Source organism: Xiphophorus hellerii, chromosome 24 (assembly GCF_003331165.1).
Source record: "Xiphophorus hellerii strain 12219 chromosome 24, Xiphophorus_hellerii-4.1, whole genome shotgun sequence".
NCBI lineage: Eukaryota > Metazoa > Chordata > Actinopteri > Cyprinodontiformes > Poeciliidae > Xiphophorus > Xiphophorus hellerii.
In genome coordinates, this window is record NC_045695.1 from 980,937 (window position 1) to 1,007,413 (window position 26,477).

Here is a 26,477-nt window from a genome sequence, read left to right on the forward strand (position 1 = left end):
CAGAGTGCCATCAGCATTTCAAAGAGCTTCCAGTGCTGTGAATCTGATGTTTCTCTCACCGTTTTTCGCTCCGGCAGTAGCAGGGTTTAGGCGCTGTGTGGGAAGCCATTCAGATTCACCTCACTGTTTGTTAATTTATTTAATTATAGCTAACAGTGACAGTGTGGCATTATCTAAAATGACAGCAGTCAAACGCAATATGATAAACAACTCAGGTAAACTTGACCCTCCTGTGTTTACTCTGTGGATTCCAGAACAGAATGGACCAAAACGCTTAATCAATCCAGCAGGTGAAAAAATGGCGACCTCCATGGGTGAAAAATATGACAAAAGATACAAATCTTTTGAAATAATTTAGTTTTGGCGTGTCACAAACAGTACACTTTTAGTTAGTAGAAAAATTACAACATATTTAGGCCAACATGTTCAAATAATCTTGGATCCCTTTAAGACATGAAATTACAATGTACAATTTTTTTGAAGGCACATTTGTATATTATATATAATATTTTTTATAACTGAAGGTAATAGTTACTTGATTGAGCTATAAAATGGCACAATGTGCCTTAAAAATCACATATTACCTCCCCTTTAAGAAAAAACCAGGAAGCTAAAACATTGAACGCCATGCTCAATGTTTTGCCAACCGCCATAATGTCATGAAAAGATCAGATACAGGTCGCATTAAGTGAAAAAAAAAATTGGAATTAGGTCACTTCAGGCTGCAGTGTGAAAGCAGCCTTAGTTACAGAATTAATTTTGCTCAAACCTAATTTTGCATAATTATAAGCTTATGGGAGTTTGATGCAGTATGAAACCTAATAGAATTGTTTTAAAAATAAATGTTCACAGTCTTTTCATCTCACCAGTCACATAATTTAAACAGAATCTCTAGAAGGCTTGAATGGAAACATTGTTTTCTGAATTAAAAATACATATCGAATCAAAAATATATTCTGAATTGAATCATGACTCTAAAAACCTGAATCACTACACACTGAAAGATTCGCATTGATAGCAACTGGTTTTTATCTAGAAGCCTGGCATTAATCCCTCTATCAATATTTTGAAAACTGCAAACTGTGACGATTTTCTTGATGACTTCAAATAGTATCAGGACACATCTTTGAGGTGGTACAGCAGACAAACCATTTGTGTCTGTAATGTGACATATGAAAAATTCATTAAAAAAAATTGTGTGGGGTGCTGTAGTGGCAGGGGTTAAACACAACACACATAAGGAGGCCTTAGTCCTCGACCCGGTTGTTGCACGTTCGATTCTTGGCCTGGTGACCTTTGACCCACCTCTTCCCATTCCCATTCTCTCATTATCCTGTCAATTCACTATCAAATAAAGGTCACTAAAGCCAATAAAACCTTTAAAAACAATGTGTTGACTAGTGTACCACAATGCAGACACTGTGTTGCATCAAGGCCCTACATTTGTGAAAATTGAACAGTAAAATTTTCTTTTACATGCTATCTGCATCAACATGAGAGATGACAAACCAAATGTTGACCATTCTGAAACAATGGTCCCAATCAATGACAAGAGAACATTCTAAAGTAGCCATGGGAATGACAAAGTACAAATTACATTTATTTTATTTACAATATTGGAACTCTGTACTGTTGTTTTATAATTAAAATAAAACTGTTGTTAATACAAGTTGTCTCAACATTTTCACTGCAGGTAAAATCAGAAATCCCCACATTTGAAAGTGCTTTATAGAAATAGCACCGCATCATATAGTGCAATGAGTTCTGATGAGCTGCCGCGCCATCTCCGTGTTCCCACTGGCCTGATAGATGAGTGATAAGTTAAAAGCAATCTCTCTCCTCAAATCAACCTGATCTCCTGAAATTCCCTGAGAGAGGAAAGAGATATTTAGATGGAAACAATCAGACCATCATTTTTAACTTTCAATTATACGACAGAGTAGCCATACTAAGAAAAAAATAAAATAAAAAAATTTAATTACAAGATCATCATAAAATTACAAAAATAAACTAAAGAGAATAAACTTGCAATAACGAAAGAATAAAGTCGTACTATGAGAATAAAGTTGTAATATTATGAGGATAAAGTGAATATTTTGAGAATAGTTTTAATATTACCAGAATAAGGTCATAATATGACTCTATTTTCATAATACAACTTTATTCTAATTTTTTTACTTTTTTCTCGCAATATTATGACTTTTTTTGTTTGATAATGACTCTATTATTCCGAGAATGAAGTCATAATATTACAAGAATAAAGTTGTAATATCACCAGAATATCGTTATAATTTTTTGACTATTCTCGTAATACCATGACTTTCTCGTATTAGTTTGACTTTATTCTCGTAATACGGCTTCATTCAAAATGACCAGCTGTATAGTTCACCTACATCCAGTTTCCATGCAGGTAGCAACAGCGCCTTTTGGTAATAATGTATGGCCAAGTGTGTAAGGCCCATCTGGTGCAGTGCTCGGCCCAGATTGTACATGCTCTCCTGACACGCTCCACGCAGCTCCACGTATCGCCACAAGAAGGAAAATCCCTAAAAACACCAAGACACATTCTAAAAAACCCAATCAGCTGCAGGAAATGTAAGCGAAACAACCAGAGCAAAATGAAATGGAACGACATGTACCTGCAGTACTAAAGCATGACGTTTGGCTACATACTTCTGGGATGCCATGTGGAAAAAAGTGAGACCCACATAAAGGCTGTGCAGTGGGTTTTCCGGGTGGGTCTTTAAAGCCTGAACGTACTGTCCTGAAAAACACAAACATATGAAACACTTTCAGCATATTACAATGGAGTAACTTCATTTGCATTTTAACCTAAACATACTGTCTTCATGTACCTGCTAAAATGTCAGGTTTCTGGGTAAAAAGATTGAGACAACAAATAATTTAAAAGCATGTTCCAAATTCAACAAGATATGTATTATGTTTAAATAACAAATCCATTAGAGAAATTTAAAAAACAGTAGTCAGAGATGTCTATAAAACATTTTTTTCCAAATTCAAGTCTAGACTCAAATCTTTTGGTTCAAGTCAAAGTCAAGTCTGCACTGATCAAAATCTATATATTTTCCCACTGGATCTGTCTGTATTCTGCATTTGCTGTAGTTTAGAAATTCTGTTTGTTGCAAGAGCTAATTTAAAATTGTAATCTTGAAATTTTGTATCTTTTTTTCACATTTAATTCAACATGATACAAGCTGCTTTATTTTATAGTGAAAATTGATCAAATATATCTACTCTCTTACAAATATAGATAGGCCTTTATAATAATAATTAAAAAAATAAGATTAAAACTTGTAAAATGTTGAATTTTGTAACATAGGAAAGAGTTTTTTGTATTTGTACTAAGGAAGTTAATTTCTGTTCATATCGTCTACTTTCTTGTCCGCTTTTCTTCTCACTCATTGTATGAGTGAGGTGCAGTGTAGAGAGTAAACAAGAATGTCAAAGTTCTCCAAATCTCTGACTGTGTGGACAGAAGTTGTCCACAGTCTTTTTCAAGTGACAACAAAGATTTTTCATCAGATTTACTTCTGAACCTTGGCTGGGCCAGTACATAAGTTGAATGTTCTTCTAGGAAAGCATTTAATTTCTTTTGTTACATTTTGACGGATGCTCGGACTCACTTTGGTGTCGAAAAATAAAGCCACTCTTTATCTTAAGCTTTCTAGTAGAGGAATATTTTCGGTCAAAACTGATTGATGTTTAAAACTTTTAATTATATCCAGGTTATGAAAATATCTGTGAATCCATCACAGTGATGGATTCACCTTTCCCCAAGTCCTTACAGGAACTCAGACAAGAAATCGGTTGGGATAAAATTGAAGTTTCGCCCAACTAGAACTTGTAGATGCTCAACATGATGTTATGCACTGTTCCAGTCTTGCGCACGCTATCTAGCTTAAAATGGAATAATTACAGTATCATATTTATTGTTAAGTGCATCAATATCCTAGCAGGATTAATGAATCTGATGTGTCAGATACTAGTTCATTCTTACTAACACGGCTAATACATGTTATAGACATGTTGTTGCACGTTATTTACATCTGGAAATTTTGCACATGTGCACAATGCTGCAGGAGAAAAAGCCTTTTGCTTGCCATCCATAACCGCTCAACTGTGGTAGAACAATTCCATTAACAAAATGAAACCTGAAGATTTATGTATTATTAATTTAGTGCAGTGCGTCACAGCAAAGGAAAAATAATGCAGAAAAAAACATGTACGTATAACTCAAAACTACTCCTTTCTTCTCGCTCTCTGTGTCTGCAACGAGTCTGTATGCAGGCACAAACTTACCAGAGCAACTGACAACGCAACTAATGTATAAGGATTCAACACCAAAAGACACACAAACAGAACATTCAGTCCATAACACTTTTATGTTTTCAGGCTTGATGTTTATTTTGCGATTGAGTGATCGCTGTAGATTAGATACCACTGTAGTACCACAGCCATGGCTTAGCTACCACAGTGTTGGTTGATTAGGGTTAATTAATTTAAACACCTGCTCTACTGATGATCTGTTTTAAGTGAACCACACCAAATTGTAAGCACATCTACATGTTACCTTGTTATCTAGTTGTCAGAGTTGGCAACTGTGTCCCATTTTCTTTTATACATCAGGAATGCATTTAAGATTTAGTGTGTTATGTTGACAACTCAACAGCTAAAACCAATGGTAGTCATCATCGGTGAGCACTTTTTTGCCTTCCAGTACGGACAATGGAGGAGGTGGGATCTTGCGGACCTGACGTCACGCTACATTGTGTTAATATTCTTTCTTAAATACACTTTTAGGAGGGAATAAAATACAGGGACCTTTTATTTGCTCCCATTTCAACCTCAAGATGTAGTTATTCATGAAATAAGGTAGCACCATTTGCAAATTTACCATGTAAGCAACTCCTAGATAACGATAATGTATCCTAGCCTGACGTACCCAGAGCATGCTTGAAGCTTCCAGACACCATGGCGTTGTGTCCGCAGAGAACACACAGTGCATGGTTGTCAGGATGCTTTAACAGCAGCCGTAGACAGAAGCGGTGGTGGCGCTGGTGCTGGGACGATATTGTCAGCTAATGAGAAAGAAACAATCAGGTAATACATTGCAACATGTACCTGGCATATTATCTAATATGTGAAAACAGAGATAAGGAAAGATACCTGATGAAAAATGTTCCAAAACTGAGGTAGATCTACATTTTCTATAAGCATTAATCTGATGAGGAAAAAACTAAAATCAATAAAAACAAAACAGTAACCATATAGCATACGCTGCTTTTATTTCTCCATCCGCACCTGATGTAGTTGTATGCCTTATAGTAGTTTTGGTTTAGGACGGTGGCAGAGAGGCCAAAGAACTCCAGCTCCTTCCTCCTGGGCTTGTTGTCATAGAAGGAGTAGAACTCCATGGCCGACTCCACGAGGAGATCTACCTCCTCGTAACGCTGCAGGTCACACAACCCCAGCAGGCAGCTCAGCAACAGCTGCCACCAGTCCTCTTTGGATAAAACGCTGGTTTTACCTGTGCACAAAGATTAGATTAGATGGTGTTTTAGGACAACCTGCCTAAGGACCTGGGAAAAAATGTGGAAGAATCAAAGTATTCCATTTTATCTGTCTATGTTTGATACTCTACATACACATGTTGTCCAGATAGGCACTTTCATGGTCGGCGATTTCTGGCAGCATGTCTTCAATCTTCACAAGTTTCAGGTGGTTCTGTCCTGCTAGAGTTACAGAACGAACACACACCTTGGCCCGTTGCATAGCAACCTGGAAACACACCATCACATGTTATTTGACATGCTGCAAATGCAGGGAGTGAGAGGATTTCTCCTTTGAAGATGTGATTAGAACACCAGAGGCCTGCCACAGTAAATTTTACTGGACAATAAATTGTCCCAGTAATTATTACAGCAACCTATAATGTTTTGAGACTATTTTTAGGTAATATATTAATAATGGCACAATAATACAAGTTTGCCCTCTCAAAGACTAATAAAGTGTTTGTAAGGAACACACAGCACTGGAACTGGAAGTCATTTTTAATATTCAAAATAAAATGACAACCAAAATCAATAAATAAAATGAAAATAAATGCCACACGAGAGGTCGCAGAGTATATATGGTAAATATGGTCAAATACAGTAAATATTTTCCATATTTGATTGGTATTTTTCTTAAATAGACGGAAAAAACTTAAGCTCGTCCATCATTTTGACAAGTTACAATTCACACCCCTGACTATTGGTGGAGATGTGGGACACTTTCAATTCTTTGCACATTGCAGAGGTAAATAAATCAGTCAATATAAAACATCCCTTCTGAATCTCATCTCTGACATGGACACTGAAGTAAATGCATCTTGCTGAAGGGGAGCCAACAGTCTGCTAATAGGCAAGATGCTTTGGAGCATGAATGGTTAAAAAGCGCATTCCAAACTTTGGCTGAAGTGGTACAAGCCTTCAATACATCCACAACAGAGAAATCTAAAGAGAAAGCTATGTTGTGTTAATCTGTTGATTATTTAAATTGAGGAGTAGACAGTTAACCTTGTTAAAGAAATGTAATGAGTTAATTAGACTGCAACAAGTGCAGTGTGCTGAACAAGTAAATGCACACACGGTTCCACCTTGCTCTGTTCAAGCTACAGAAATAAAATCCATTCAATCAATCAAATTTGCACTTGGCTTATTCTGCGTTACAGAAGACAAAATGCAGCTGGAAGATATTAAACAAAAGCTGGGAGAAGTTACACTGCTTATTCAAATGGTGGTTTAAAAGCGAAGCAGTAAAATCTTAATTAAAATAACATGTCGGGTTTACTTCAGGCTCAAGCGTCTAATAAAAATTAATCAGTCTGGCTGGATGAGGTTCAGACATGATGTCTATGGACTGGTCAGGTTGGATTTTATAGGTCCGATCTAAACTTTAGTCCGGATTTCTCCTCTAGATTCGGGCCAGGAGGAAGTTGGAAGGCTGAACGATCAGACCCCATCAGGTGAAGTGCTCATAACTTAAGTGGTGTTGATTCATTCCATTGCTTGCTCAGTGGTTTTTAATCACTGCGGAGAAAAAGTTAGATATGTCCATCTGTTTGATTAATATAAGATGGGTTCTGGATTGTCTGTTCTACTTGCTGAATATTAATTAAACTGCAAAAAATAAATGCAACAGACAAAATATATAAATTGACAGATAAAAATTTTATTTGGGGTGTGACGTGGTGGCGTAGGGGTTAGCGCGACCCGTATTTGGAGGACTTCAGTCCTCGACACGGCCGTCGCGAGTTCGACTCCCGGACCCGACGACATTTGCCGCATGTCTTCCCCCCTCTCCTTCCCTGTTTCCTGTCAGCCCACTGTCATATAAGGGACACTAGAGCCCACAAAAGACCCCCTGGAGGGGTAAAAAAAAAAAAAAAAAGATGAAAAATTTTATTTGACTGAACACGAAAGTATTCGGCCCCCTTGAACTTTTCAACCCTTTACCGCTTTTCAGGCTTCAAACATAAAGATCTAAAATTTGTATTATTTTGTGAAAAATCAACAAGTTGGACACAATCGTGAGGTGGAATGAAATTTATTAGATATTTTAAACTTTTTGAACAAATAAAAAACTGCAAAGTGGGGCATGCAATTCAGCTCCTTTACTTTCAGTGCAGCAAACTCACTAAAGACGTTCAGTGAGGATCTCTGAGTGGAAAGCAGAAAGCCATTTCTCAAAGAGAACCATAAAAAGTCTTGTTTAAAGTTTGCCACAAGCCACCTGGGAGACACAGCAAACATGGAAGAAGGAGCTCTGGTCAGATGAAACCAAAATCAAACTTTTTGGTCACAATCCAAAACGATACGTTTGACATAAAAGCAACACAGCTCATCACCCTGAACACACCATGCCCACTGTCAAACATGGTGGTGGCAGCATCATGGTTTGGGCCTGCTTTTTTTCAGCAGGGACAGGGAAGATGGTTAAAATTGATGGAAAGATAAATGGAGCCGAATACAGAACCATGCTGGAAGAAAACCTGTTGCAGTCTGCAAAAGACCTGAGACAGGGAAGGAGATTTATCTTCCAACAAGACAAGGATCCCAAACATAAAGCAAAACCTACAATGGAATGTAAACATATCCAGGTGTTAGAATGGCCAAGTCAAAGTCCAGACTTGAATCCAATCGAGAATCTGTGGAAAGAGCTGAAAACTGCTGTTCACAAGAGCGCTCCATCCAACCTCACTGAGCTCCAGCTAGTTTACAAGAAAGAATGGGCAAGAAGTTCAGTCTCTTTATGTGCAAAACTGATAGAGACAAAACCAAGCGACTTGTAGCTGTAATCGCAGCAAAAGGTGGGCTACAAAATATTAACGCAAGGGGGCCAAATGATATTGCATGCCCCACTTTGCATTTTTTTAATTGTTAAAAAAGTTTAAAATATCCAATAAATTTTGTTCTACCTCACAATTGTGTCCCACTTGTTGTTGATTTTTCACAAAATAATAACATTTTAGATCTTTATGTTTGAAGCCTGAAAAGCAGCAAAAGATTGAAAAGTTCAAGGAGGATGAATACTTTCGCAAGGCGCTGTATGTTTCAGCCTGTCAGTTAAACTGATGAACAAAAAAGTCTAGCGCAACCTCTGCACCACACATAACTGAAACAATCAATAAAATAGGTGATATCTCTGTAAACAAAAGTGCCCTTCAAAAAATATTATCAGAATGGAAATTATCAAGCTCCTTCTAATTTATCATGCGATTAATAGATTTACTTATTGCGACAGGCTTAGACAAGAGTTACCTTGAGAAGCATGGAGATCATGGTGATCATAGCGTCCAGATAATCCTCCATTTTACCCTGCGTCTTTAGCAGTGTGGAGCGATGCAGCAGCAGCTTCAATTCCTACAATTACAACACACACAATTAGCCTGGATGGCAATTAAATATTTTCCATTTCTAGAACTTTAAGGGAAAAAAAAAAATACATGAGCTGATTTACAGTATCTAGTTTATATACTTTGGATCAAAATTATTAGATTCTTTTTCTTCTTTTGCTCTTTCCTTTGGTTTGTTAATTTGTTTGTATTTCCTTTTAATTCATGTAAAGCACTTTGAATTGCCTTGTTGCTGATAATGTACTATAAAAATAAAATAGCCCTACCTTACCTTACAGTTTGCAGCCTCAATTTTGTGTTTAGTCATCATTCTTATCGCAAAACATTTTGCAATGTGGGCCAAAACTATTAAGTTGAAGGCAATAGAGAGCCACCAAATAAAATTATTTTTTATTTAATTTATTTTACCTCAATAAAAAAAACCACTTTTAATAAAGTGATTTCTGTAGAAAAATTGAGCTGTATATCATTTCAGATCTAAAACCTAACATCTGTTGGTTCTCCTTGTTTAAAAGGAAATCAAATAAAAAAGCCCCCTAAAAACCACGTTTCGAAACTCAATTTTTTCTATTGTCTTCATCTGGAAATTTTCTGTTCAATTTGTTATGGATATATGATTCTGTGTCCTTCCTCTTTCTCTTATCTGCTCACATGTACACTGCTGCATGCCTAATTAAGGCAGGTCAAACCCCTTAGGGAGGCTGTGGGATGAGGAGAGGATGAAAGCAGACCTCGCGCCACAATCTTTGATTTACTTGGTGTCACTCTTAAGGTGTGGTGAGTGGATCCCAGTGCTTGGCTGTGAATGTCAACAGCTCCTCCATCCTGGACTGTTCCATTTGTGTGATTTGTAACGTTTGATAATTTTTGGCATTAAAGTCTATTTCACACTTAACCAAATCTAATTATTTCTCAAGGTAATGACTAGGAGGTGTTTTGGTCTGGTCCCACAACTGGTAAACAAACTTGGGTGTTGTATTGAAGCGAAAGATGGTGCCGCACAACAATTTTCAAAAATGAAGACAGGATAACAATTTCTGTTTTATTTAGTCATGGTTATTACTACCAAAGTCTGCAATGAGTAAAAGTCACTAGATATTTGTGGTCCTCTTCACTCTGAATTGGATTAAAAGCAGAAAAACATGGTTGACTAAGTAATCAATGCTTTAAGTTGTACCTTCCAGTTTTAGACTTTGTATTGTCTGTATCTCTTTTGAAAGTGAAAATTTCACTGTAAAATTTTTTTAATGCATCAACCTTCAACCCCGAGCTGGGAAAAGAAAACTTTGAGGGCTGCAAATGGGATGCCTTAGATCAGTGTTTCTCAAACTTTTTCAGGCTAAGAACCATTAACCCTTTTAACAAACAAACACTCACAGACCCCCTAACTTGAAAATGCCCCACAATAACAACATCTTAATGTATAAAACATGAAATGAAAAATATTAACCTTTCGACGCACTTGTTGTTTTCTTTGGTAAATATAACAGGCCACAACAAAATCATGAACAAGTCTACTCGGGGCATTTTTAGTTATTTACAGAATCTGTAAGTGTGGATTTTAATCTCCCCAATGACGTCAAATGTATAGAAATTAATAAAGAAGTTGCTCTTTATTACCACACGTTGTGTGCATTAACATTTTTAGGGCTATATGTAATTTAGAAGCACAATAAAAGGAATATAGAATTGAGTTGCTTTGCCAAAAACAAAAATCCTCTTCTGCACCATTGCATTTAATTAAGTTAATATAATCATTTTTAATTAAATAAAAACAACAACAGCTGTTGATGTGCGAGCACAACATTATAAGCAAGCAAAGTTATAAAAAACAAAGAGCAGTTCTCACTAACTGATACTGGAGTCCTACCGTTCACAGCATCGAGCCATTCAAAAAAACCCAAATCGCTCAAGAATAACATAAATGAATCAATCCTCTCAGCATGTATGACTTGACTTCCTCTGATCACATAAGTAGTCCTGGTGTTGTTTTCTTTCCACAGGTATCTTCAGTTTTTCTTTTGAGTAATCTGGTTCTAAGCCAGTTATTAGTCATTGCTATGTTTAATCAAAATCCTTTGGTAAGCTAACTTTATGCGTTGCACTTTGAGTTCACGTCACGGCAAATAAACAGATCTTTACATGCAGTATGTTGCAGACCACTAGGGGGCATCCGGAAGCACCAGTGGTCCGGGGACCACAGTTTGAAAAAGACTGTCTTAGATTGTCCCCCAACAAAAACATCCCTAATTCAGCAGACATAAAAAAGACATCCAAAGAACACAGGCTGACCTTCTGTGCAGCGGACGAATCCTGGGCCAGCGTGTCACTATCGTACATGGACTCCAACGCTTTCAGAGCACAGTCCATCCGCCCCAGCTGCTGCTGCACCGTGGCGAGAGACAGCCGGGCCTCCAGGTGCAGCGGGGCCATCTCCACCACCTTGGTGTAGCTCTCTGCTGCCTCCTTCATGTGGCCCAGAGCCTTAAGACACTCTGCGACACAAGCAGGGGACATCAATTGAAAATAGACGAGCTGCGTTTCCATTACAAATGAGCTCAAAACTGATCAATATTCCGGCAATATCAGAAAACAAAAATACAATTTTGTAATTAAGAAAAGCAAATAAAACCACACATGAATAAGATGTGATTTGTTTTTTTAGTGCAATGTCAAATTGCACAATTATACGGTCAGTAGAAATGCTGCAAATGTCCTCCTCCTGCAAAGAAAACACTGAACAAATACAGTGCATAAAAAACAGGCTTCCAACTAATTTTATATGAAAATTTCAGACTTTTCTGGACTTGAAAGAAGGAAAATAACAATGAAAGCATGGAGGCAGGATGCGGGGACAGAAGAAAGGAGACACAAATAAAAAGCAGGAAAAATGAAAAGAAGGAATGACATAAAGAAGGAAGGAAGAAAGTAAGGATATTTGGGGGAAACCCAGATATTTTTACTAATTGAGGTTAAGTCTCCCTTTGCAGCTTTTAATCCTGCCCACTATTCTAGGACTAAGTATGAAAACCTGCAAGATTTTGTGGAATTTGAGTTTTTAAAAGTAGGGTGGGGCCAATTGTTTTTTTTTTTCTCCGAGAACATATGGTGGACAAGGAAGTTTAGGGTTGGGTGCTGCAGGTGAGCTTTAAATCATTTGCTTTCCATTTGTGATTATTATGTGCCTAATGGTGCACCTTGCAGTTTCTAGATGCCTCAAATCTTCAAAAGAATGGGTTTTCTTAGGCTTAAAAATTGGAAGAAGTTAACTGGTGAGTGTTTGTCTCATTGTTTGGAGAATGCTAATGCTAACATTAGCATGGTATATTAAGGCTGATGCTATATTTTTGTTCATGACTATTTAGTTAATTTGTTCAACATTATTTGATGAAATAATCAAAAAATGTTTGATGATTTCCGATATAATCTCGGAATAATATTTCCGATATTCACCATTGGAGAATATTTCGCCATTCTCCGATGGTGAAATATTTAACATTTAGTTCTATATTACTGAAAATAAGGAGTACTCTATTTGAATTATTGTCATTGTATTGGGTTAAGATAACCAGTTAAGTGAATCATGTACATGCATATTTATGTTAATTCCATTTACCTATAAGAAGGAAGTGATTATGTTATTAATAATGACTTGATATTGACTAATATTAAGAGGAAATGGACAATTTGGATGATTGTTTTTCTTGTATAGCTCTTTCTACCAAAGGCTGGATGAAAAAAGCTTTCATTTAATTCGTTGTCTTGGGTATTTAGTTGATTTTTTTCAGGCATTCAAAATGTTTTCCAGTTCAGATGTGAAAATACTTGTTAGAAAATTTATTGGTCTTCAACAGGCTGTACTTGCGTTGCTGCCATTGCTCTCATATTATTCGAAAAGAGTCTTAAAATAACAATATGATTGTTTATTGCAATAACTTGTGGGACAATTTATCGTCCAGCAAACTTTGTTATTGTGACTGGCCTATTAAAAAAAAGAGAGAAACAGAACATTTAGACACCGAAACAGGAAAGAGATCTACAACATTTTTTTTTTTACCATACTCTTATTACCTTGGCCCTCACCTATACTGATCTGGATTATAAAAAAAATCTATACCCCATGTCTATGTCAGAAGGACATTTTGAGATGTCTGTCAGTGACTCAGCTCCCACCTGCGTGCCGCAGCCAGACCACAGCTAGGTCGTACTTCTCAGAGACGACGAGGGCCGATAGCAAAGGCAGAGCAGACGTGTAGCGTCCCTGCTCCAAGTAAGCTTCAGCCACGTCCAGGTACAGGTCCCCAATCTCCTCCGGACTCTGCTCCATCAAAGTCGACACTAAGCCCTGCAGAAACAACCAACCTGTACTAAAGTTGGGCTTATGGTTTCTAAGCTGTGGACTGGTACAAAGTGATGACTTGTCTTTACCTCAGATGGTGTGAAAACGTTTAGCTGTATGAGGCAGACAATGAGCTTGGCCCTGAGATCAACTGGGACACTGTCCGGAACCTGAACATCCAGAATTTCATCTGCAGGAACATCAGACACATAATTACAAATACTACTTATACTGGTTACCAATCCTCTTACCTGTGAAAGATTTATTTTTCTTTCATTTCGTTTCATAGCTAAAGCAGCTGATAGCGAACATAGGAAAGGGGAGAAAAAAGTTGAAAGTTTCTGAAAAAATTTAAAAGGGGCATGCCAAAGTATGCATGTGGGTTGGAACCCAGCATTCTGATCTGATCCGAATCATTGCTGCGCTGCTTAACGAGGACTAAATGCATTCAGTATGCATTAGTCCAAATGCTAAGGTTACCTTAAGTAGCATAGGGGGTATCACCAGCATGTTGATTTACATCAACCTACTCCATTAAGTATGATAAAAATAGCTAATTTACATACATATATTTAGTTACGGCTGCAGTAGGTCTCTGCCCTATCTTCTTGCAGGATTCTTTAGACAGTTAGCTGTTGGAAAATGGAGATTTGCCGTTTGTTTGTACCAGTCATGCACTTCCTTATTGTTGTTGGTTAAAAAAATTGGTATTTTCTGACCAGTTTGTACTGGAAGTTGGTTTGTTCTTTTTTGTTGTTTGTTTTTGAAAATGGATACTGTGGACTCTTTTTTGGCTTTCCCAACTTTAGAACTGCTGGAAAAGCTTAAAAAAGGAGCTGATTTGTCAAGTAGCAGAACACTTTAAAATTGATTTTGAAGCTGCAAAAGGACTAAAGTTACCACAGCTAACGAGCTTCTTTAAGGACAGACTTTTAAAATTGAATGTCTTTATTGTTTCTCTTTCAGATGTTGATGGGACAGATGCAACTTCCCTTGGTTCAGATTCTTTAACTACTGCCTCAAAGTTGGACGATGAATTGTTGTGTCCAACAGTTTCTCAAGCCTCTTAATTAAAATTTCAGTTTGAGAGAACTGAGTTTGAAATGCAGTTTGAGTTGGAAAAATTGCAGCTAGAACATGAGCTTGAAGAGAGACAAAAATAGCTTTACAGGAAAAACGACTGGATTGTGAGCAAGAGGAAAAGAGGATAGCACATGAGTTGGAGGTACAGAAATTATATCTGGAAGCAGAGCATCTGACGTTGAGGTCTGAGGGCAAGTTAAGTGGTGGACCTTTTAATCTGTCCAAAGGTGGTGATGGGTTTTCTGGACATAACTTGGTTAACATGTTGAAGCTGTTACCTAAGTTTAATAATCAAGATCTGATGTGTTTTTCTCTTTATTTGAGGATTTGGCAGAGGGAAATGACTGGAGTGGTCTAGATTGCTCTATCCTGTTGCAAAGTGTGCTGGTCGGTAAGGCCCAAGAAGCTTATGTTTCATTAACTTCAGCTGAAAGACAAGTGTATAAATCTGTTAAAGAAGCTGTTTTGAAGGCTTATGAACTGGTTCCTGAACATTATAGGCAACAATTTAGGAACTGCATGAAGGCTGAAAAGATCTGGTCTATTCATCTGGTCAGAGAACTAAACACACAGTTTTATAGCTCGTTATCAGGAGAAGTGAATAATTTTGAGTCCCTTTGTGACTCAAAATGGTGTTGGAACAGTTCAAGAACATTATTCCAGATTGAGTTGCCACATATGTTAATGAATCAAAAAGAAAATCTGTTGCTAAAGCTGCTGTCTTAGCAGATGAGTATGTTGTAACCCAGAAAGCTGTGAGGGACGTATTCCCACCAGGAATGGTTTCCCAGTAAAACTAGATAGGATCCTACTTTGAAATCTAAAGCAGACTATAGTGACAATAATTACCGTACTTCTTGTAATTATTGTCGCCAGAAGGGACACTGAAAAAATGAGTGTCCTCTGAATACCAAAACTAAATCAGGTAGTGGTAAACAAGATTTTCAAAAACCTGTGGTTTTAGCCATTGTTTCGCAGTTGCATTCCGTGGAGTCTACACCTCCAGCTAAAGTTGAGAGTGTAAGACCAACTGTTTTAGCTGCACCTGTTGAGTTTAAGTCTTTTTCAGAATTGAATGCCACAGATCCCCAGAGTTTTGAGAAGGATGTCGGACAAGACTATGCTCCTTTCATCACACATGGGTTTGTTTCTTTGAGTGGCAATTCAGATAAAGTGGCTGTGAAGATTCTGTGACAGCGGAGCATCCGAGTCTTTCATGTTGGAATCTGTTTTGCCATTTTCTCCATTTTTGATACTGGTCGCAGTGTCTTAATTAGAGGTATTGGTTTGGAAACTTTCTCTGTGCCTCTGCATAAGATCTACTTGCAATCAGAACTGGTACAAGGAGAAGTAACTACAGCTGTTCATCCTTCTTTTCCTGTGGAAGGCGTTTCTCTCATTCTAGGAAACAATCTGGCAGGTGGATGTGTGTGGTGAGATGTTGCAACTCCTCCAGTGGTCCAAGCTTCTCCATCCGTTTCTGTGTCAGACGTGTGTGCTCGAGACTTTACTAAAGCATTTTCATCTTGTGCAGTAACTCATGCCATTACCCGCTCTTTGGTTGATAAGGAGGTTGAGTCTGGTAAGCCTGGTACTATTCTTAAGAAGACTGCCTGTCTGCCAACTCTTCCTGTTCCTTTATCACTCAGTGAGATGATTTCTGTCTAGCAGGAAAACACAAACTTAGCCGCTCTGTTTGATCAAGTACTGCTGAACAGGATACAAAAGTCTCATGTGGGTATTTTCTGCAAGACAACCTGTTGGTACGTAAAAGGTTGTCTTATAGTGATGGGGTTGTTGTTGGTCCAGTTTACCAAGTTGTAGTTCCAGTTAAGTCCAGAAACCTTGACTTAAAAACTGCTCATAGAGTATTGTCCAGGCATCCAGGTGTCAATTAAACTTATAATAGATTTTTACATCATTTTTATTGGCCGCGTCTGAACAAATTTTTTGCTTATTTTGTGAAAACCTGTCACACTTAACTGGAAAACCTAATCAAAACTTACAACAAAGTCGGTGGTCAAAGCTTTGTCTAATTTCATTTCAGTGTTTGGGATTCCAAAGTCAATTCAGATAGGCACTTCAATTTTATCAATTTCACTTCACGCATGTTTACTGAGATTTTGAAACCACTTGGTGTAGTCCATCGACAAAGCAGTGCTTGTCATGCTCAAACCCAGGGGGCCCTGGTGAGTTTTCACCAAACCCTGAAGGCATTGTTGTGAGCATACTGCGACACTAGTGTGTGGTCCTCTTGCTGTTCTAAAAACTAATTTGGAGAGTTCTGATCCCCCATCAAACTTGATTGACTATATTAACGGTTTTCATCACAGAGTTTTCCTGGCTGGTAAACTAGCTTCTGAGAATCTTAAAAAGGCTCAAAGAAAAATGAAACAATGGTTTTACCAGAAGTCTGAAAGTAGAGTGTTTCACTCAGGAGTGTTTCAAGATAATATGCTTGCCTTACTTCTTATTCAAGGTTGTATATTCAGGCAAAGTTTTATGGTCCATATTCTGTTGAAACAGGTGTCAGCACAAGATTACAGTTTTTTTCCCCAGACCCTAAACAACCAACTCAGCTTTGCCATTGTAACTTACTGAAGCCCTATTTCAGTCGAACTCTGGAAGAAAAACACATGAAGGCAGCTGCCTCTTCAGAAAAAGTGGACTTGAGCTGCACAGCAAGATTAGATGAGCATGTGCAGACTCCAGCCAAGACTTAAGAACTCTGAGATGTTATCCAACTTGTGACTACTATTGAGCCCATTTGTCTGCAGAAAGAAGTGAGCAGCTGAAGCAGTCCATTTTGGATTTCGTGCGTTGTTCACTGATATCAACACGTACTTACTTAAATGAGCATGACATTGATGTGAAAATTGCACAGCCCATCTGTCAGCATTTCTATCATGACTCCAAAAAAGTTCAAAAGTCAAAAGTTCAGTATTTGCTGGAGAACGGCCTGGCTGAACCATCTTGTTCCAATTGGGTCTCACCATGTTTGTTGGTTAAAAAACCTGATGTTATTTATAGATTCTGTACTGATTACAGGAAACTAAACAGCATTACAAAACCTGACTCCTATCCACTTCCTCGGATGGAAGACTGTGTTGATCATGTTGGAACGGCTAAGTATGTGAGTAAATTCAATTTGCTCAAAGGTTACTATCAAGTACCTTTGTCTGCTAGAGCCCAAGAGGTGTCTTCCTTTATCACACCATCCTGATTATACTCTTATACTGTAATGAGTTTTGATCTTAGGAATGCACCTGCCACTTTTCAGCGGTTGATGAACCAAGTGGTTGCCGGGCTGGAAGGTTGTGCTGATTACTTAGATCAATGTTTGACAACCTTTTTTGGGCCATCATCCAGGTCTTCGGTGTATGTGTATATATATATACATATATATACTGTATATATATATACTTATACACACACACATATGTACGTACATACATATATATATAAAGAGTCTGTCGAGAAAAGTCTATTTAGACTCTTTTTTTAGACTAAAAAAAAGAGTCTAAATACAGACTCTTTTTTAGAGTCTGTATACTCCAGTTAAGAATTAGTTGATTAGTAAATTAGATTATTTCAATAATCATTTCATCATGATTTATATGATTACTTGTTTTACCCCTAATATGTACAAAATCTATTAGAACACCAATGAAAATACTGTCTAAGTTGTTGTCTTTGGACATTGCAGAATTATAAAGCTGCAGGAGCAAAGTTTCTTAATTTTGGTTTCTTCATTTTGTTGTTAATTAAAAAGCCTTAATTAACAGCAAAAATCTGTAAGACGACTTCCAAGCAGGAGCCAATGAGATTTTTTCCACAAAGATGCATACTAACTGTACACAAACAAAGAGGTTGGGTAATGAACTCACTGTTGTCCTCTACAGTGTTTGACTTTGTGCCCTTTTCCCCTTCCTTCTGCTGCTCCTCTGTCCCCATGTCCTTCAAAGACAGAGCTGAGCTTTCTGATGGGGACTCTGCTCGAATCAACACAATGTCTGCAAATTTGACCAGAACCTAGAGCAGATACGCACACCTTAGAGATAGAACACACTTTACTCTGATACTCTGTTGCATAGACATATATCTAAACCTGCAGGGTCTTCTTGTACTGGCGGTTGCAAATGTAGAGCTCAGCTGCCATGTTGAGGAAGTCATCGCTGACCAAGCCAGGGTGTCGGGCCAGACCTTCCTCTATCACACTCAGTGCTGAGGGCAGGTCATTGCTCTCATAGTAATTTCTGCAACACAAACAGATGAAATACTGCCTATCTGACTGGATGCATGTGTATTCAGTCCAAAAACTCCATTACTTAGCCATGTCTTTGGACAACTGCATGAAGTGCTCCCCATCCTCCTGAGGCAGCAGAGACAGGATCTTGCGGTAGCCGTCCATGCACTGCTTGTGCTCCCCCAAGCGCATCTGGAGGCTGGAGCGTTCCCACAGGTAGCGGACATTGGTGGGATCATACTTGATCGCTGCAGGAAAGAAGCCAATCGGACGTCACTATGACTTTAAACACATTGCCTGTCTCCTACGTAGCACGGCTTAGACCAGAATGTGATTAGGCTTCAGACAGACTCACTGATGTTTAGACATTATTTATGTCACCAGTTAGAATTGGCCTACTTACCTCTGATAAGTGATCAGCAGCACTGCAAAAACACAAAATATTACTAAGTAGTTTTACTCTAGTTTTTATGCAAATATCTTAGTACTCTTGAGATAAGGCAAAACTAACTGATAAGTAACTTTTCAGTTAAGATATACAGTACATACTTGTTTTAAGTGCTTGGGTAGACTTCTAAAGGGTTAATAGAGGCGCAATGTTGTGATGACTACCTGAAGGTGGAGTTTCAGAAAGACAAGGAGTTTTTAAATAGACAGAGAGTAATTTCAAGGTTTTAAACTACAATGTGAACTTTCTTTTAGCTCATATTTGATATAACCAGCATTTTTATAACAAGTGAATGTTACAAAATTACTTGATTGTGCTATAAAATGGTACTACGTGCCTGGAAAATATGTATAATACTGCCCATTGAGGAAATTATTGACTTAAAGCAAGCTCTGCTTTATTGCTCAAGTTACTTGTAAGTTAGTTTAGTCAAGTGTACTAAGATATTTTCACTACAAATTAGTTCAAAACTACCTTGTAAAATGTTGTTTTTGCAGTGAGGTTCTATAAATGCATCAAAACAAAGACCTCCCACCAATTTCTGTCTATTCGTGCAGCAAGTTTCATAGAAATCTGAGGTAATTACACACATCCACAAGTATATCTCCAAACACACCACTTCCTTGTCAGACTTCAGGCACATCCTGTGGTCTGATGAAACTAAAATCCATGTGTTTGACTATAATGATCACTTATAGAAAAAAGAGGAACTCTTGGAAGCCTGACAACATCATCCTAACTGTGAAGTACAGAGGTGGCATTATCATGTTGTGGGGGTGTTATGGTGCAGGAGGATCTGGTGGACTTCATAAAACAGATGGTGTTGAAAATAAGTGGGCAGAGCTGAAAATATGTCTGTGAGATAACCTGACCCAATTACACATCAAAAAGACTTCTCTGTCAGTTTTATTGTGCTTCTTATGCTTGTTTTATTCTTTGTGTAATTTAACGTTGATTTTTAGAGTACAGTGCTTTGTGATTTCATGTCTGTGAAAAGCGATTTATAAATAAACATTTACTTACATACTTTACTATTTGACCCAAGTCAGGCAGTCCTCATCCATTACACACATTAAGAATTTTAGTCTAGCCAATGAAAGTAATTACCAACCTAAAACGAGAAAAGTTAATACTGATTTTATGTCAGACAGGAAGAAAAATGGCTGGTGTAAATATGTAGCGTAATCTCAATTCAAAACTACTAACTACTACAACTATCACAGAAACTGCACCAGATCTTCCTCTTTTTTGTACAAAAGAGGAACGTTTAGAAAAAAGTGGAAAAAAACTAAATGGAACATCAAATGTAAGAGAAAATCAGACAGTGGTAAAGGTGAGGGACAGGAAGTGACGGAGATAGCTCACCTTTGGTGTAGCAGATGATGGCCTGTCGGACGTTGTCCTGCTCAAGAGACATGTCGGCCAGTCGGATCCACTCCTCACAGTCTGAAGGGTTGAGGTGGGCAGCGATGAGCCCAAACTGCAGCGCTTTGTCCACATCTCCATTGTCCTCATATATCATGGCCAGAGTGGAGAATGGCTCATAGGCCAGAGGAGCTGAAGGACACATGACACATGTGAGGAGTCAGATCATCTACTTGTATGAAGGGAGTTAAATGAACAGCTGCTGACATTGTCTTATGATCTCCATGCACATCAAGATGGCATCCTCTTTCTCCCCCCGAGCGTAACGGATGTTGGCCTCTCCCATCAGCCCCCTTAGAGCCTGAGGCAGCTTGCTGCCATGACGACGCCCCTGTAGAGACATAGTGAGTAAACAAGTAAGACATTTACTTACTTTCAGTAAGTAAAAAAGGAGGCAAGGTGATCTTTGTTCGCCGTCTTACCTTCATCAACCTTCTGTTTTCTCGGTTCAGCTCCATCTCCAGCTTGAACACGTCTCCCACCGTCATGTCCTCCTCCTCCTCTTCCTCCTCTAACTTGCTCTTCAGGCCTCTTTTGCCTCCTTGCCTCAGCCTCCTCTTCCTCTCTTTGGTCACTCCCTTCGCCTCCTCTTCTTCCTCCACATTGAAATCCCTATCATCTTTGTCATCAACATAGCTCAAGCTGTCCTCCTCTTCTGAAGATGCCACTGCTGCCGTTTCCCCCAGAATGGAAGCGAAGGCTTGCTGTACTCCTGGGCTGACTCCATCCTCTAAACGGAAAGAGGAAAAACTCTGGATGTTTAGGTCTGTGTACATTTAGGCAGTTCAGTTGTTTTTGGTTTGAAACAAAAAATGAAAACACAAAAAACAGACTTTATTATTTGTTTATTAAACCAAAGGAACGCATGAACCGGTTTGTTATCCAAGTTTTCATTTTGATGTAATAAGTGAAAAACAAAAAACCTAATGTGTTTTTGTTTTTTCATTGTCACTTAAAATGAAAAAAAAAACTGCTAACGGCTTCAACGTTCATGAGCCTTTTTAAGTAAGATGACTCCATTTGTAGATTTTGTTTCATTCCTTTAGTTCAGGAATTAATTTCAATAAGTAATATTTACTGTATAGCTTTATGACATACAGAGTGGGATACAAAGTCTTTTAAAGAAAAAGCATCCAAAATGTTATGACCTACATCATCTAAAGACTTTTGACTTTTTAGTTGTCCAGCAGAGAAACCCACACCCTCCTCAAGGAAGGTAAGCCACTAAAAAAGCTGGATGTATGCAGTTTACTAATGCAATTATGTTCATAGAAAATTGAGTGGAAGGAAAAAGAGTGGTTGTAAAACATTCACATGCAACTGGAATAACTACACACTTCAGAGTGAAGCAAAGCAGAATCTATGGAATATTGTCAAAATGAAAATGAGACACCTGACCCAACAATGCAGATGGTCGCTTCCTGAACCACAAGTTGATCGCCTCCATGCCTCCCTGCATTGATGCAGTAATTCATGCAAAAGCAGCCCAAACCAGGTACTGAAGGAATGGTTTTACCTTTAATTATGCCCACAAATTTCTACAAAACCATTTTTTGATTCATTTTCCTTGAAATTCCAATTTAAGACACAAAATTTGGGGGTTTAATTAGCCTGGCCATTGTCTTTTTTCTCTTAATATTAGAGGCAAATAATTGAATAATTCTATTAAGTCAGCTACATAAAACTTCAGAACTCCACAAGGTTGTGCTTTCTTTTCCCCTATGATTTGTAGTCAAAGCAACAAAGTTCAGGAAGACATTCTCTCTGATGTGTAAAAATGCAAAAACTGAACAGGAATAAACCAGGATTTGGAGCAGCTGAGGGAACGTTTGGTTTTAGATAATGGTTGTGATCAGGATAGCCATCTTACCAATAGTAGCTTTTGTTTGTGCTGAGGTGGAAGGTTTGTTTTCATCTTCTGTAAATTCCTCTGAGTCCTGGTAGAAAATGGGAAAAGCATGATTAGAGGGAGATCCAAGACAGGGATGACTGAGACACAGCGATAGGGGCAGTCAAACAGAGACATGGAAGACATGTTCAACCTCTTAAATGGAGTTTGTGACACAAGCCTCTCAAAACTGCTGGTGTAGGTAGCAAATGCACGTTATTAGACCACATGTCCTTCTTCCACTTAACTTTCCATTGATATGCTTGGACAAAGCACTGAACCATGTTGGACAGCTGTTAAGTCAGCAACCATCTACCTTATTCGGGTGTTTTATTGGTCTTTAGAATATTCTAATTTTCTGACTTTTTATCAAAAGTAAGCATTAAAATGACCAACGGTTGAAATAGATTTATTTTATGTGATAAATGTAAGTGACCAAAATAAATGCTTTTTCTTTTTGATGTTCATTTGCATCTAAAACTGGCGCTGTATAAGGTGTACCTCCGCTTTCCGTTCGTCTCTCCGTCTGTCAAACTCTTCGAAGGTTATTCTACCTTCCAGATAGTCGATTAGTTCTGCGCTGAACCCTGACATATCCGCTCGGGCTCGAAGATGAGCTTTATCAGATCACCTGCATTCGTATTGGACTGAAGCTCTATAGAGTAGAACAGAGGCTACAGGCATTGTTCTTCTTCTTTTCTGTTATGGCGGACCACAGAGGCTATAGACATGTTTTATCAGGAAGTTCTTCTTCTTCTTCTTCTTCTTCTTCTTCTTCTTCTTCTTTTTATTTTTATGGCGGTTGGCAAACAACTTATAAGTGCATTACCGCCACCTTCCAGATTGGAGTATGGATCGTTTACCTATTATAATCACCCCATAATGCCAGTTCTTCTTAGAAAACAAAAAATACTGCTAAAAACTACATTCCCAGATCATCTCTGAAACAATTCCCTAATATCTAATTTATTTTTATTCCTACTTAAATCTCTAAGTAACACCTCTCTTTCCTGAACATATTCATTACATTCTAAAAAAAATATGTTGGACTGTTTCTAATTTTCCACAATAGTTACAACAACCTGTACTATGCTTATTAATTATTTTAAGAGTACTATTTAATCCTGTATTTACAAATCTTATTCTAGATATAACATCTTCTTTTTAATTCTATTATATTTCCTTAATTCCCCAACTTCTTTTTGAATACTATAATAAAACCTAGCATTGAATCCTCTATCCCACTGGTTTTGCCATTTCTTCTTGATATACATTTTAATAATATTCTTTACCTCATTTTTACTTATTTTAATATTTAAATCAACAATATTCTTTTTTTGCAGCACTCTTAGCAAAACTATCAGCCAACTAATTTCCTACCACACCAATGTGGGCAGGGATCCAAACTAGTTTAACATGAGAACCATCATTTTTAATCCTAAATATTGAGTGACTGATATCCAATATAATATCTTGTCTTGATTCTGAATTTATCTCTAGAATACTTATTAATGCACTACTTGAATCTGAACAAATTAAAACCTCCCTCTCTCTCGTTTCCTCAATCCACTCTAAAGCCATTAAAATAGCCATTAATTCACCTGTGTACACTGTCAATTTATCTGTTATTCTTATATTTCTCATAATATTTAAATCTGGAATTACAAATGATATACCTACTCTATCATTTAACATTTTAGAAGCATCTGTATATATTTGTATATACTCTGAATATTCTCTTTTTATATAACTTTCCACCTCCTTTTTTTCTAACTGTCTCCCTTTTCTCAGTAAGTTTAAATCAACTTCAGCCTGTCCAAAGATCCATGATGGAATAACAGGAATAACAACCACAGGACTAATTAAAAAGTTATCTATTCAAAAAGTTATCTATTCCTACATCTTTTACTTTATTTATTATTATCCATCCAAAACTATTAATTTGTTTCTTTTCTTTTTCTTGACAAGGTTGCAGAGTTACATATGGAGGATGATCTTCATTATGTCCTTTAATATTTGTCCAATAAATTATGGCTAGTTGTTCTCTCCTGAGCTCCAGTGGCATCTCGCCCATCTCAACTTGTAGAGCTGAAACTGGAGTAGTTTTCATGGCTCCACAACAAAGTCTTAATGGCTGATATTGTGTTCTATCTATTGTTTTAATGAACTACTTGAAGCTGAATTATATAAAATACAACCATAATCAAAAATTGATCTAATTAGTCCAATATAAATTGTCTTTGATGCTTTCCTATCTGCTCCCCATTCTTTGCTTCTCAAACATCTCATTATATTTAAAATTTTACTTTTTTCAACTATTTTATCTATATGTATCTTCCATGTAAGTTTATTTTATCAAACCAAATACCCAAATATTTAATTTGATCTTTTTTCTATAACATCCGCATATAATTTGAGATTTACATTAATATTTAATTTTCTATTTGTATAAACAACAAATTTAGACTTGGATGTTGAGAATCTAAAACTCCATATAAAGCCCAAGCTTCTACACTATTTAATGCCTGATTAACACTGATTAACACTACAATTCTTTCATAATTTATTTTTGGATCATTATCATTATTCTTCACTTCTCTCACTGCTTCAGCATAAGTAATTCTCTTATCAGTTTTAACTTTTTGAATTTCAGCTGCCTCTTTTCTTACCATGCACCCTGCATATGCTGCAGTTTGACTTCCTCCACTGTTAAAACATTTAACAGGATTATTTCCACACTCACCATAAGGATGTTCACTTCCACACATACCATATCTCTGTTTCCCTTTACAAACGTTTGCAGTATGTCCATACCGTTGACACTTATAATATCTGAGAGGTGGTGGAATATAAGCTCTTATATTAAAGCTCATGTAACCAATCATCACCTTATCAGGCAGAACTCTATCTTTGAAATCCAGTAGTAGATGTATTGTCCATTTTCTCCCCACTCCTAAAAGCCTGTAATCACTTGATGCCTGTAATCTCTCCTCCTTTTATTATTTTCTTTAGCTCCTCCAAGTTTCTCCTAGAGGAATCCCTGATATTACCCCTTTTACTCCTCTTTCTTCCCCAACTACCTTTCTTTCCAGCATTTCTTTTTTACACACCATTTGTAATTTTAGGGCCTTATTCTTTTGCTCAGCATTTTTGCAAATGATAAATAGGCTTCCATCCCTTAAGACTTTAGCTAGTTCTACATCTCCAATAACTTTCTTTAATCCATTTGACAAACTGATAGGACTTACTCCAATCATATCCTGCCCAGCCTTAAATTTTAATGACTTTAAAATCTTCCTTCATTATTTTCTTTATTATTTCAACTCTTTCTTCCTCATCCTCAAGAGATCTTTTACCAGCATTTAGTCCCTTTTTAACCTTATCTTTTCCCCAACACCTGTTATAGATTAACTGGTGGCTAAATTAACTGGCGGCATCTGGGAGAGACAGATGTTTCTTTGGGCGTGGCTTTTTAGGACCCCTTTACCGAACTAGGAAATAAACAAGGCAAGGCAAGGCAAGTTTATTTATATAGCACTTTAAAACAGTACCACTGACCAAAGTGCTGTACAATCACAAGACTAAACAAATAAAATCAAAATTAAAACACATAAAAACCAACAATGCAGTGACGCAAAACACTCTATATAATACATAAACATACCCAGATAAATACAGAAAAGCAGCATCTCAAACTGAATCAAAGGCCAACCGAAAAAGGTAAGTCTTAAGAGCAGATTTAAAAATTGCTAAAGAGGGGGCCTGTTTTACCAACATAGGTAAAGAATTCCAAAGTTTGGGAGCTGCAACAGCAAACGCCCTGTCTCCTCTCTGCCTCCTGGAAGTGAAACAATGCGACAAGCTTAAAAAAAACTACAAATTTTGCAACAATACTACCCGATTCCGTAAGACATCCATTAAGATCTCGGGAATAACTAATTAAAAACACTTTTATTGATCTAACATGGTATGTTACCCCCTCTCTCCCCCCCCCCTTTTTTTACATTAATCTGCAAAATCACCAAAACAGGTAAATTACGCGGAATTTGTCCTGATTTATCTATTGCTTCAGAGGTTGAAACTCGTCAAAGGAAGATCGAAAGATGCCATAAATAGAACTCAAAGCAAAGA

The 26,477-nt window shown here is 37.4% G+C and overlaps 1 protein-coding gene across 2 annotated transcripts; it reads right to left on the reverse strand.

Annotated features, from left to right (window-relative positions):
* Positions 1-340: 340 nt before the first annotated feature.
* Positions 341-23,101, reverse strand: gtf3c3 (general transcription factor IIIC, polypeptide 3). Of its 2 annotated transcripts, XM_032556559.1 has the most exons (19): positions 22,848-23,100; positions 22,329-22,395; positions 20,881-21,188; positions 20,666-20,789; positions 20,399-20,590; positions 18,668-18,833; positions 18,448-18,595; positions 18,227-18,371; positions 13,346-13,446; positions 13,091-13,262; positions 11,210-11,412; positions 8,823-8,924; positions 5,667-5,799; positions 5,323-5,548; positions 5,188-5,242; positions 4,964-5,099; positions 2,640-2,764; positions 2,394-2,546; positions 341-1,868 (listed from the first exon to the last, which is right to left on the reverse strand). In XM_032556559.1, the coding sequence occupies exons 1-19, from the start codon at positions 22,938-22,940 to the stop codon at positions 1,746-1,748; spliced, it is 2,772 nt and encodes a 923-aa protein (XP_032412450.1). In that variant the 5' UTR covers positions 22,941-23,100; the 3' UTR covers positions 341-1,745. The 2 variants fall into 2 exon arrangements, with proteins under 2 accessions (XP_032412450.1, XP_032412451.1); XM_032556560.1 differs by lacking the exons at positions 13,091-13,262; positions 13,346-13,446 and having other exon boundaries at positions 22,848-23,101.
* Positions 23,102-26,477: the final 3,376 nt, after the last annotated feature.